The following is a 12,066-nucleotide window of genomic DNA, read 5'->3' as shown; positions in this document are numbered from 1 at the left end:
TTCTCATTAATTTAATAATAACACACAAATTGTGTGATGATCCATTTTGTGTTTAATATTCACAGGGATTCTAATGCAAGAAAATAAAATGAGAATTTACATTCCTCAAGGGCAATGACTGGCAGGTTGAACTTAACCATTTCTCTGCTAGGGTTGCTGTTTATTATTACCTTTATGTCCAAATGTGCAACTCTGCAGTTATGAAGGTACTGCAGGGCTTCCATGATGTCTCGAATGTAGAAAGCTACTTTTTCTTCCATCAGCTCATCATGATTCATAAGGTAGTCTAAGAGTCGGCCATCATCCATCCTGAAAAAAGGGAGGAAAAGGCCAAGGAAATATGTTTGCAAAGAAAACAAAAAAATAGCACACATATAAATCTGTAACATTGCTAATATTTCTCCTATTTCTTATTATAAATGAAGATCAGTGTTGCAAGACACGCGCATTTTAGTTAGAGTCCAAAGTTAGTACAATGTTCAGAACTTACATTAAAAAGATAGATAGATAGGTAAATAGATATGGAGGAGATAGAAAGAGATAGAAATAGATGGGTAGATAAGAGAGAGACGCATGCTTCAGAGAATAAATCTGTATAATCTTAAGAAACATTGTGAATGCCTGCTAAGTCGCTTCAGTTGTGTCCAACTCTGCAAGGCTATGGACTGTAGCCCGGCAGACTGTGTCCATTGAAATTGCTCACAAGGAAAGTCTGACATCCCTTTAAGAGAGGTTGCTGCTGCTACTGCTGCTAAGTCGCTTCAGTCGTGTCCGACTCTGTGCGACCCCATAGACGGCAGCCCACCAGGCTTCCCCGTCCCTGGGATTCTCAAGGCAAGAACACTGGAGTGGGTTGCCATTTCCTTCTCCAATGCAGGAAAAGTGAAAAGTGAAAGTGAAGTCACTCAGTTGTGCCCGACTCTTAGTGACCCCATGGACTGCAGCCTACCAGGCTCCTTCATCCATGGGATTTTCCAGGCAAGAGTACTGGAGTGGGGTGCCATTGCCTTCTCCGTTAAGAGAGGTTAGATTGCAAAATAGAGAAAGGGAGGAGACAGAGACAGATCTTGCAACTATCTGAATAACTGGAATCTGGTGGCTTCAAGGAGCCTCACGTGTTTTGCAAATTGCTTTTCCTTTGTCAGCTTTTAGTTGGGGAAAAGTAGCAAGTAGGCAAAATTTGACCTTGACATTCACGGTCCCTTCTTGAATCCTATTCCTCCTGGAAACTATCCAACTTTAAAAACTATGTCTGAGAGCCTGCTACGAGGAGCCAGCCAAACCTAGACTTGAATCCTGGTTCTGCCACAAACAGGCTGGGGTCTTGGAACAAGTCATTTAAACTCTCTGTGTTTTGCTTTCTTCATCTTTAAAGTGAGAGTAACAACAACAACAGTAACAATCCCTATTTCATCTATGAGGACTCTTGATGGATCAAGTGAGACAATGAGGCATTAAAGCATAACTGGTAGCAATAGTAAGTGTGCAAGGAATGGCAACTATCTTTAGGTGCCCTGTGCCCTCTTTAGCAGGGAGTGACCAGATGTCAGGCGGCTGTTCTCTAATGTGCGCTGGGCCATTGAGGACCATCCCCAGGAGAGGCCCAGGCAGAGGAACCTGAGCCAGAATCAGAAGCTACTTTTGAGCACAGCTGATATCCTCCCACCAAGTTCCCATTCTCTTCTCTAGCTTGTTCCTTCCCACCAGCTTGTTTTCTTCTCCTGCTTTCCTTGACAGGCTCAGAGGCCTAAATCACAGTTGAAAGCTGTAAATGGAGGTGCTTCTTTACTGAACAGAGGTACATGTGGAGCCATACACAGTACTGGTCTCCAGTATAAATGTCTGTCTTCTCTCCAGACCCAGGGCCTCATCACACCAACCAGACAACATTTCTATGAGGGATCCATACTTCTGAAAAGACTGTCCTCTTGGGCCTCTGTAAGATTTCTCTAAACTACAGGGCATGATCTCTGTTCTTAGCTTGGGGAAGGAGTGGGAAGGATGTGACCTTATTGCTCTCTTCTGGGACCCAGTATACAGGGATACATACTGGAATGAGTGGAAGTTTTTGAAGATCTGGAATGAGAGGAACTCTGGAATGAGTGGGAGGTTTTGAAAGTAAGATTCTACCCTGAAAGTACTTTCTTGGGGGTAGACTGGAGATGCTATAGCAGTAGATGAGAGGAGCAACCCCACATCCAAGGAGTGGCAGCTGTGCAGGTGCAGGAGGACCGAGAGGAGCTACTCCACGTTCAAGGTCAGGAGGGGCAGCCCTGAGGAGATACCCCGCGTCCAAGGTAAGGAGCAGGGCTGTGCTTTGCTGGAGCAGCCGTGAAGAGATACCCCACGACCAAGGTAAGAGAAACCCAAGTAAGACGGTAGGTGTTGCGAGAAGGCATCAGAGGGCAGATACACTGAAACCACACTCACAGAAAACTAGCCAATCTGATCACATGGACCATAGCCTTGTCTAACTCAATGAAACTAAACCATGCTGTGTGGGGCCACCCAGGACGGGCAGGTCATGGTGGAGAGGTCTGACAGAATGTGGTCCACTGGAGAAGGGAACGGCAAACCATTTCAGTATTCTTGCCTTGAGAACCCCATGAACAGTATGAAAAGGCAAAAGATAGGATACTGAAAGAGGAACTCCCCAGGTCAGTAGGTGCCCAGTATGCTACTGGAGATCAGTGGAGAAATAACTCCAGAAAGAATGAAGGGATGGGGCCAAAGCAAAAACAATACCCAGCTGTGGATGTGACTGGTGACAGAAGCAAGGTCCGATGCTGTTAAGAGCAATATTGCATAGGAACCTGGAATGTTAGATCCATGAATCAAGGCCAATTGGAAGTGGTCAAACAGGAGATGGCAAGAGTGAACATTGACATTCTAGGAATCAGTGAACTAAAATGGACTGGAATGGGTGGATTTAACTCAGATGACCATTATATCTACTACTGCGGGCAGGAATCCCTCAGAAGAAATGGAGTAGCCATCATGGTCAACAAAAGAGTCCGAAATGCAGTACTTGGATGCAATCTCAAAAACGACAGAATGATCTCTGTTCGCTTCCGAGGCAAACCATTCAATATCACAGTAATCCAAGTCTATGCCCCAACCAGTAATGCTGAAGAAGCTGAAGTTGAACAGTTCTATGAAGACATACAAGACCTTTTAGAACTAACACTCAAAAAAGATGTCCTTTTCATTATAGAGGACTGGAATGCAAAAGTAGGAAGTCAAGAAACACCTGGGGTAATAGGCAAATTTGGCCTTGGAGTACAGAATGCAGCAGGGCAAAGACTAATAGAGTTTTGCCAAGCGAACGCACTGGTCATAGCAAACACCCTCTTCCAACAACACAAGAGAAGACTCTACACGTGGACATCACCAGAGGGTCAATACTGAAATCAGATTGATTATATTCTTTGCAGTCAAAGATGGAGAAGCTCTATAGAATCAGCAAGAACAAGACCGGGAGCTGACTGTGGCTCAGATCATGAGCTCTTTATTGCCAAATTCAGACTGAAATTGAAGAAAGTAGGGAAAACCACTAGACCATTCAGGTATGACCTAAATCAAATCCCTTATGATTATACAGTGGAAGTAAGAAATAGATTTAAGGGACTAGATCTGATAGAGTGCCTGATGAACTATGGAATGAGGTTCGTGACATTGTACAGGAGACAGGGATCAAGACCATCCCCATGGAAAAGAAATGCAAAAAAGCAAAATGGCTGTCTAAGGAGGCCTTACAAATAGCTGTGAAAAGAAGAGAAGTGAAAAGCAAAGGAGAAAAGGAAAGATAGAAGCATCTGAATGCAGAGTTCCAAAGAATAGCAAGAAGAGATAAGAAAGCCTTCCTCAGTGATCAATGCAAAGAAATAGAGGAAAACAAGAGAATGGGAAAGACTAGAGATCTCTTCAAGAAAATTAGAGATACAAAAGGAACATTTCATGCAAAGATGGGCTCGATAAAGGGCAGAAATGGTATGGACCTAACAGAAGCAGAAGATATTAAGAAGAGGTGGCAAGAATACAGAGAAGAACTGTACAAAAAAGATCTTCACGACCCAGATAATCATGATGGTGTGATCACTGACCTACAGCCAGACATCCTGGAATGTGAAGTCAAGTGGGCCTTAGGAAGCATCACTACGAACAAAGCTAGTGGAGGTGATGGAATTCCAGTTGAGCTATTTCAAATCCTCATAGATGATGCTGTGAAAGTGCTGCACTCAATATGCCAGCAAATTTGGAAAACTCAGCAGTGGCCACAGGACTGGAAAAGGTCAGTTTTCATTCCAATCCCAAAGAAAGGCAATGCCAAAGAATGCTCAAACTATTGCACAATTGCACTTATCTCACATGCTAGTAAAGTAATGCTCAAAATTCTCCAAGCCAGGCTTCAGCAATACCTGAACCGTGAACTTCCAGATGTTCAAGCTGGTTTTAGAAAAGGCAGAGGAACCAGAGATCAAATGGCCAACATCCGCTGGATCATGGAAAAAGCAAGAGAGTTCCAGAAAAACATCTATTTCTGCTTTATTGACTATGCCAAAGCCTTTAACTGTGTGGATCACAATAAACTGTGGGAAATTCTTCAAGAGATGGGAATACCTGACCACCTGACCTGCCTTTTGAGAAACCTGTATGCAGGTCAGGAAGCAACAGACCTGGACATGAAACAACAGACTGGTTCCAAATAGGCAAAGCAGTATGTCAAGGCTGCTTATGTATGTCAAGGAGTATGTCACCCTGCTTATTTAACTTATATGCAGAATAGATCATGAGAAATGCTGGGCTGGAAGAAGCACAAGCTGGAATCAAGATTGCCAGGAGAAATATCAATCACCTCAGATATGCAGATGACACCACCCTTATGGCAGAAAGTGAAGAGGAACTAAAAAGCCTCTTGATAAGAGTGAAAGAAGAGAGTGAAAAAGTTGGCTTAAAGCTCAACATTCAGAAAAGAAGATCATGGCATCTGGTCCCATCACTTCATGGGAAACAGTGGAAACAGTTATCAGACTTGATTTTTTTGGGCTCCAAAATCACTGCAGATGGTGACTGCAGCCATGAAATTCAAAGACACTTACTCCTTGGAAGGAAAGTTATGCCCAACCTAGATAGCATATTGAAAAGCAGAGACATTAGTTTGCCAACAAAGGTCCGTCTGGTCAAGGCTATGGTTTTTCCAGTGATCACGTATGGATGTGAGAGTTGGACCGTGAAGAAGGCTGAGTGCCGAAGAATTGATGCTTTTGAACTGTGGTGTTGGAGAAGACTCTTGAGAGTCCCTTGGACTGCAAGGAGATCCAACCAATCCACTCTAAGGGAGGTCAGTCCTGGGCGTTCACTGGAAGGACTGATGCTAAAGCTGAAACTCCAGTACTTTGGCCACCTCATGTGAAGAGTTGACTCATTGGAAAAGACTCTGATGCTGGGAGGGATTGGGGCAGGAGGAGAAGGGGACGACAGAGGATGAGATGGCTGGGTGGCATCACCGGCTCGATGGACGTGAGTCTGAGTGAACTCCGGGAGATGGTGATGGACAGGGAGGCCTGGCGTGCTGCAATTCATGGGGTCGCAAAGAGTCAGATACGACTGAGGGACTGAACTGAACTGAACTGATAGCAGTAGATAGATGCACAAACTCCTCTCTTTCATTTCATTTTCACCCCTTCCAGTGAGCCCATTCCCAATAAGCTTTTCCTAAACTCCTGCCCAGCCCAAGAGCCCATAAGAGAAAGAAGATGAAAACTGGAGTGAGACAGATGTGGGTTCAAGTCCCAGCTTCTCCATTTCCTAGTTTTAAGGAGCTACTTTTAATGAACTTCCTTATCTCTGATCTTCTGATCTATTAAATGGGAATCACATTTTTATACAGTGGAGGGGAGAGTGCATGTCGCATACAACACTTTGTAAGCTAGAGGCATTGTATGAAATGTAACTGCCATTTGCATTGGGAGCAAGAAAGAAGCCAAGCGGCTGGGGACCGCGCTCGAGAGGCGACACTGGTACTTACAGCTCCAGAATGAGGATGTAGGACGTGGGGGACTCATAGGTGTCGTGCAGCGTGACGTACTGGGGGTGCTGCAGGTGCTGAAGCAGGGCAGCCTCGTGCGCAGCCTGCTCTTTTCTCTTCATTTTTTTGCTAACAAATTTCACAGCAACATCTTTGCGAGTAGCTTTGTGAATGCACTTCTTTACTATGGAGAACCGGCCTCTGGAAAACAAAAGGGAGAAAGTGTTTTGCCAAGAGTCCTCAATCAACTAGGTACCATTTTATTCAAGGATGTGAGAAGTTTTATCTGAAGTGCTTAGACAGTAACATTTTATTATTATAGAAATCTACTTTTTTTTGCATTTTTAACTATAACATTATCATTCAGAATTGTTAACTATAATATTATCTTTCCTTTCTTAGCATTTGAGGGTTCTCCAAGATGCAAAAAACTAAATCACATTTTTAGTCAATGAACATCAACTACAAGTTCAGTTTCCTGAACAGAGTATATTTCTATAGAATACAACAGTAATAATATCAAAGAAGGAGGAATTCTGCTCTATGATAATTTCAAAACATTTTCTAAAGAGGCAATTTTTTTCATCTTATTTTATATTTCTTATCCTTTTGTTACAGAAAATTTCCTATATACACAAAAGTAGAGAGAAGAGTATAACAGATCTTCTATGTACCCAGCAGCTGGTATCAACAATTATCAACATTTTGCCAAACTCTCATCTACCCTTTACCTATCTCCTGCCCATTTTTTTTTGTTTTTCTGCAGTGTTTTAAGTGCATGTTATTTCTAGAATAAATATTAAGTTTGCATCTCTAATTTGACAAGGACATTTAAAAATATATCACCACCACTCCATTTTCACTTCTAACAAAATTAACTACACCTAAATTAGACAGACTGTTCCCAGACTCACCTAGAGGCCTATGGAAGGTAGTAAGAAAGTAATACAGGAGGAGAAACTGGTTGGCAGAGAAGGAGAGGGAGGGAGGGCTGAAGAGGTGACAAGGAAGCAACATACAGAATCTGTCCATGAGGGGCCCTAACCCAAGAGTAGGGGAGTGAGAAGTCCTAGGGCAGTCCACTTATCTAGCAGAATGAATGCATCAGATATCATGGGTACCACTAAGGTTGTCCAGTTGACTCCTTGACCTGGCTCTGTGTTCCCTAAGCAACTTCCTGATAGTAACTTTTTTCACTATAAATTTTCCCCAAATAGGAGAAGGCCCTAATTAACAAAGCAAGTATTAGACAAATATTAATTGAATGCCTATTACATGCCAGACATCAATCTTGGCATAGTGAACAAGTATTTGGCCAAACTGGCAGTTCTATTTTACACTATCAAGTAATAAGTTGCCATCCTGGGTTTTAACAGCACTCTCTCATTTGTTTCCTATAGGTCACTCCTTCCAGAGGACTTTAAATGCAGGAAAACAACTGATTGCTGAAGAGAGATCTGAATTGGTGGTTATGTCACAGTATTGCCACCTTAATTTTTAAAATATATTTTGTGTTTATCAATGTTATGCATCCTTATGGTTTAAAAAGTCATTAGCTTTAGCAAAGTTTGTCATCAAAAGCAGTAATGTCTCATTCTCCATTCATCACCATTTTTCTTCCCGTAGAAGCAGTTTAATGTATTTTGCTGATTTTTCAGATATTTTCTTCTATCGCAGTAAGTATAGTATGTTTTGTATGATTACTTCTTGATTTTTCAGTTTTAGTTATTATCTGTTGACATCCCGCTATGGAAGATGAGATTTTAGCCTCTTTCCTTCCTTTGTCTCTACTGCATAACCACTTTTCCCATTCCCTGTCCTTCCAAGAGAATTATATTGTAATCAATATTCAGTTTTTCCATTATTGCAACTATGTGAAGTGCTGGTCACAGTTGAACCTCTAGTAAAGTAAGACAATTTTTCATGTTTATAGTAAAATGCATTCTTTAATAATTTCTGACAAAGAGTGCATGGGAAATAAGTTGTTTGATATTTACATATCTAAAATGCTTATTCTACATTTATAATTGTTAGGTTAGCTCGGTATAATTCTAGGTTGAAAAAATTTGAAGGAGTTATTCTGTTGCCTTCTAACTTCTAGTGTGAATGATGATGTTAACTGTTAATGCCCATAGCATTATTATTCCTAACCCTTTGCATATGATTCTTATAAAAATATTTAATTCTCTTTTCATTGAGATTTCTCTTACATTCTTTAGCTCAAAGACCCTTTCTATAGTTCTGCTGGCCAGAAATATTGGATTCCATCAGAATTTTAGCCTCTGCATCATCATATACTTTCACATGAATACCCTTGGGGGTAAAGGAGTAAAAGAAAGAAGAAAAAGGTGAAAATAGGGATCTCATTGCTCTCTTCCTGTTTTTTGGCCATAAAGACGGATTTCTCTCAGAGAGTTTGCTCTCTGGGGATGCGGGACAGTTCCCTTATTTGGCCCACCCTTGGGTCAAAGCTAGGAGATCAAAGAGAGAAAAAAACCTCAAAGCCCAGAAAACTCACTGCCACTGTCCATGTCTTTTTCAGGTGTTACCCTCCCTCCCCAATCTCCCTGTTGTTAACTTTTCAGGAAGCTCAGACAGTTGCTGTTTGTATTTCATCCAGAGATGCTGGTGTAGTCAGAGAGAGAACAGGCCACAATGCGCTTACTCCACTTGGCCATCATGAATTGGTTCATGTTAACAACTGGGGACTAGGAAGTTGTTTGGAAGCTCTGAGTTTGTGGATGGAGTCTGTCAACTTGACTCTCACTGTATGGTGAACTGCATGGACTGTGTTGGGGGAAACTTCAAAGTCAGTATCTTTAAATCTTTCCTCTTGAGTTGGTCAAATTTTGCAGAGAAAGATCCTCCAACTTTCTGGCAAGAATGTGAAGCCTTGCTTTTCCACCTCTGGAAGCCTGTTTGGTAAGAGAACAGGGGTCCTCGGTATCTAGCATTTATATATTCTCATAAGGGTCCTGTGTCGGTGATGCCATCCAACCATCTCATCCTCTGTCATCCCCTTCTCCTCCCACCTTCAATCTTTCCCAGCATCAGGGTCTTTTCAAATGAGTCAGTTCTTCGCATCAGGTGGCCAAAGTATTGGAGTTTCAGCTTCAGCATCAGTCCTTCCAATGAATATTCAGGACTGATCTCTTTTAGGATGGACTGGTTTGATCTCCTTGCAGTCCAAGGGACTCTCAAGAGTCCTTTCCAACAGCACAGTTCAAAAGCATCAATTCTTTGGTACTCAGCTTTCTTTATAGTCCAACTCTATGGCTATACTGCTGCCTTTTTGGATCCTGTAACCAAGTAGCATTCCCAGGGGATAACTCTTCAGCTTCTTTAAGCTGCAATGGTGCCTGTATAGTTTATTTCTGGTTAAGTATGCTATGCTCAAGTGCTCTTTGCTTCTATGAATGAGCTACAGGAGTGAAGATATTTCTTTTTTGTAATAATTACTGAAGAGCCATTTCTAACAAGATAGCCATATAGACCCAGAATTCTAGGTTTGTGTGTGATGGAGAAAGCTGACTCACATATATAACCCTGGCACAGTGGCACAGATATATTTTGTGTCTCATGTAAGTATCTACATGTCTTATTTCCATTCTGTTAACATAACAGCATTTTAAAGGATCTTCTAAAAATATGAAGACTATCTTGGGAGAGAGGAAAATCTTCTGGTTATTGGAGATAAAAAACGTGCCTTAGCCTATGACTATCAACAGCAAACACAGGCTTCGGGGAGGACTTAACTGGTACATCCAGGGGACTGAGCCAGTTTCATTTAGAACCAGATGGGGATTTGATCTGCTTATTATTGGGGCTCACAGTGTGGTAGTGTTTTAGTCACTAAGTCGTGTCTGACTCTTGCGACCCCATGGACTGTAGCCCACTGGGCTCCTCTGTCCATGGGATTCTCCAGGCAAGAATACTGGAGTGGGTTGCCATTTCCTTCTCCAGGGGATCTTCCCAACCCAGGGATTGAACCTGGTTCTCCTGCATTGCAGGCAGATTCTTTACTGCTGATTCACCATGAAGCCCTGGGGGTCATATATAGCTTCACAAACTTCAGTATCATGGAGCAAACTAGATTTCAATTACCAAAATTTATTTTTGACAAAAATTGCTGTGATGAGAAACAACATATATTAGTAAAAAAAAACACAGGCTTAAAGTCAGGTACACAAGGTTTGAATCCTGGCTGTATACTTACTAGTTGTGGGATCTTGAAAAAGTTACTTAACCTTCTGAGCCTGAGTTTCTTTTATTGGAAATCTACTCAAACACTACCACATGGTGTTGTAAGGATTAGATTAAATAACTTTTGTATAATATCTACATAGTATCCAGAGGACTATATTACTCAATAAGCATCATCATCATTCATTACCATGTAGATTTCCACTGGCTGTCCCCCGTTTTTCTGTTTGGCTACCTACATGAAGAAGATCAGGAAGTAGAGCTAAAGCTGGGTTTTGATGAAAGGAGCTGTAACAAAAGGCAGTGAATTACACTGTGACTCCTGCCTAGGAAAATGAGAATAATGAACATTTTTGCTCTCTCCACAACCTCTGTCACAACCACTTAGGAAATTTTATGCTTCCTTGAGAAATGTCAATTAGAGATGGAGATGATACCAATGGCCCATTGCTAGTGGGTGCTCTCTTATTTACACATCACAGGAGGTGGGTGACTTGCAAGACCTACTCACATTCTCTCACTTAGACCACCTGGAGACCAATGTATCACAAGCATGAACCCCTTTTTTTCCTTATCATCAACTATTTTGTGAGACATGTGATACACTATTTTTCACTATTCTGTTAAAAGTCATATTTTTATCCTTTTCATTTTTGAGAACACATTTTTCTAACTAAAGGGGAGAGAGAAAAAGAGAGAGACACTTGAACCCAACAATTAGTGATTATACATTCTTCTAAGGAAGACATGGAACTTCTTATGAAAATTGACCATATACTACTCATAAAGCAAGTCCCAACAAAAATCAGGGAATCAGTATCACATAGACCAAATTCTCTAACTACATGGTAATTAAATTAGAAATCAGTAGTAAGAAGATAATTTTTTAAATGGACAGATTTTTAGAAAAGTTCCATCTTCCAAGACTGAACCAGAAAGATATAGAAATTATGAACAACACAATTACAAGCACTGAAATTGAAACTGTGATTAAAAATCTCCCCAAAAACAAAAGCCCAGGACCAGATAGCTTCACAAGGGAATTCCATCAAACATGTAGAGAACAGCTAATGCCTATCCTTTGAAAACTCTTTCAAAAAATTGCAGAGGAAGGAACACTTCCAAACTCATTTGATGAGGCCATCACCATGATACCAAAACCAGACAAAACAACACAAAAAAAGAAAACTACAGGGCAATATCACTGATGAATATAGATGCAAAAATCTTCAACAGCATTTTAGCAAACAGAATTCAGCAACACATCAAAAACCTCATACACTATGATCAAGTTGGGTTTATTCCAGGAATGCAAGGATTTTTCAATATACACAAATCAATCAATGTGATACACCATATTAACAAACTGAAAGACAAAAATCTCTTATTGAGACGATAATCTCAATAAATGCAGAAAAAGCCTTTGACAAAATTCAGCACCCATTTATTCTTAAAACTCTTCAAAATATGGGCATAGAAGGAACCTACCTCAACATAGAAAAGGCCATATATGATAAGCCTACAGCAAACATTATTCTCAATGGTCAAAAACTGAAAGCATTCCCCCTAAGATCAGGAACAAGACAAGGGTGTCCACTTTCACCACTATTATTCAACATAGTTGCGGAAGTCCTAGCTAGAGCAATCAGAGAAAAAAAGAAATAAAAGGAATCCAGATCGGAAAAGAAGAAGTAAAGCTCTCACTGTTTGCAGATGACATGATACTGTATATAGAAAACCCTAAAGACAGTATCAGAAAATTACTAGAACTAATCAGTGAATTTAGCAAAGTTGTAGGATACAAAATCAATACACAGAAATCACTTGCATTTATA

At 40.9% G+C, this 12,066-nt stretch overlaps 1 protein-coding gene across 3 annotated transcripts in view; it reads right to left on the bottom strand.

Annotated features, from left to right (window-relative positions):
• KALRN (kalirin RhoGEF kinase) overlaps nt 1-12,066 on the bottom strand; it is a 705,836-nt gene that overhangs the window by 7,072 nt on the left and 686,698 nt on the right. For all 3 annotated transcript variants that reach the window (XM_055568444.1, XM_055568443.1, XM_055568445.1), the window contains 2 exons: nt 6,029-6,229; nt 171-309 (listed from right to left, as the gene is read on the bottom strand). In XM_055568444.1, coding sequence (XP_055424419.1) covers nt 171-309; nt 6,029-6,229 — 340 coding nt within the window. The remainder of the gene's footprint in view (nt 1-170; nt 310-6,028; nt 6,230-12,066) is intronic.

Source organism: Bubalus kerabau, chromosome 2, assembly GCF_029407905.1.
Source record: "Bubalus kerabau isolate K-KA32 ecotype Philippines breed swamp buffalo chromosome 2, PCC_UOA_SB_1v2, whole genome shotgun sequence".
NCBI classification, from domain to species: Eukaryota; Metazoa; Chordata; class Mammalia; order Artiodactyla; family Bovidae; genus Bubalus; species Bubalus kerabau.
This window is presented reverse-complemented; position numbering and strand designations above follow the sequence as displayed.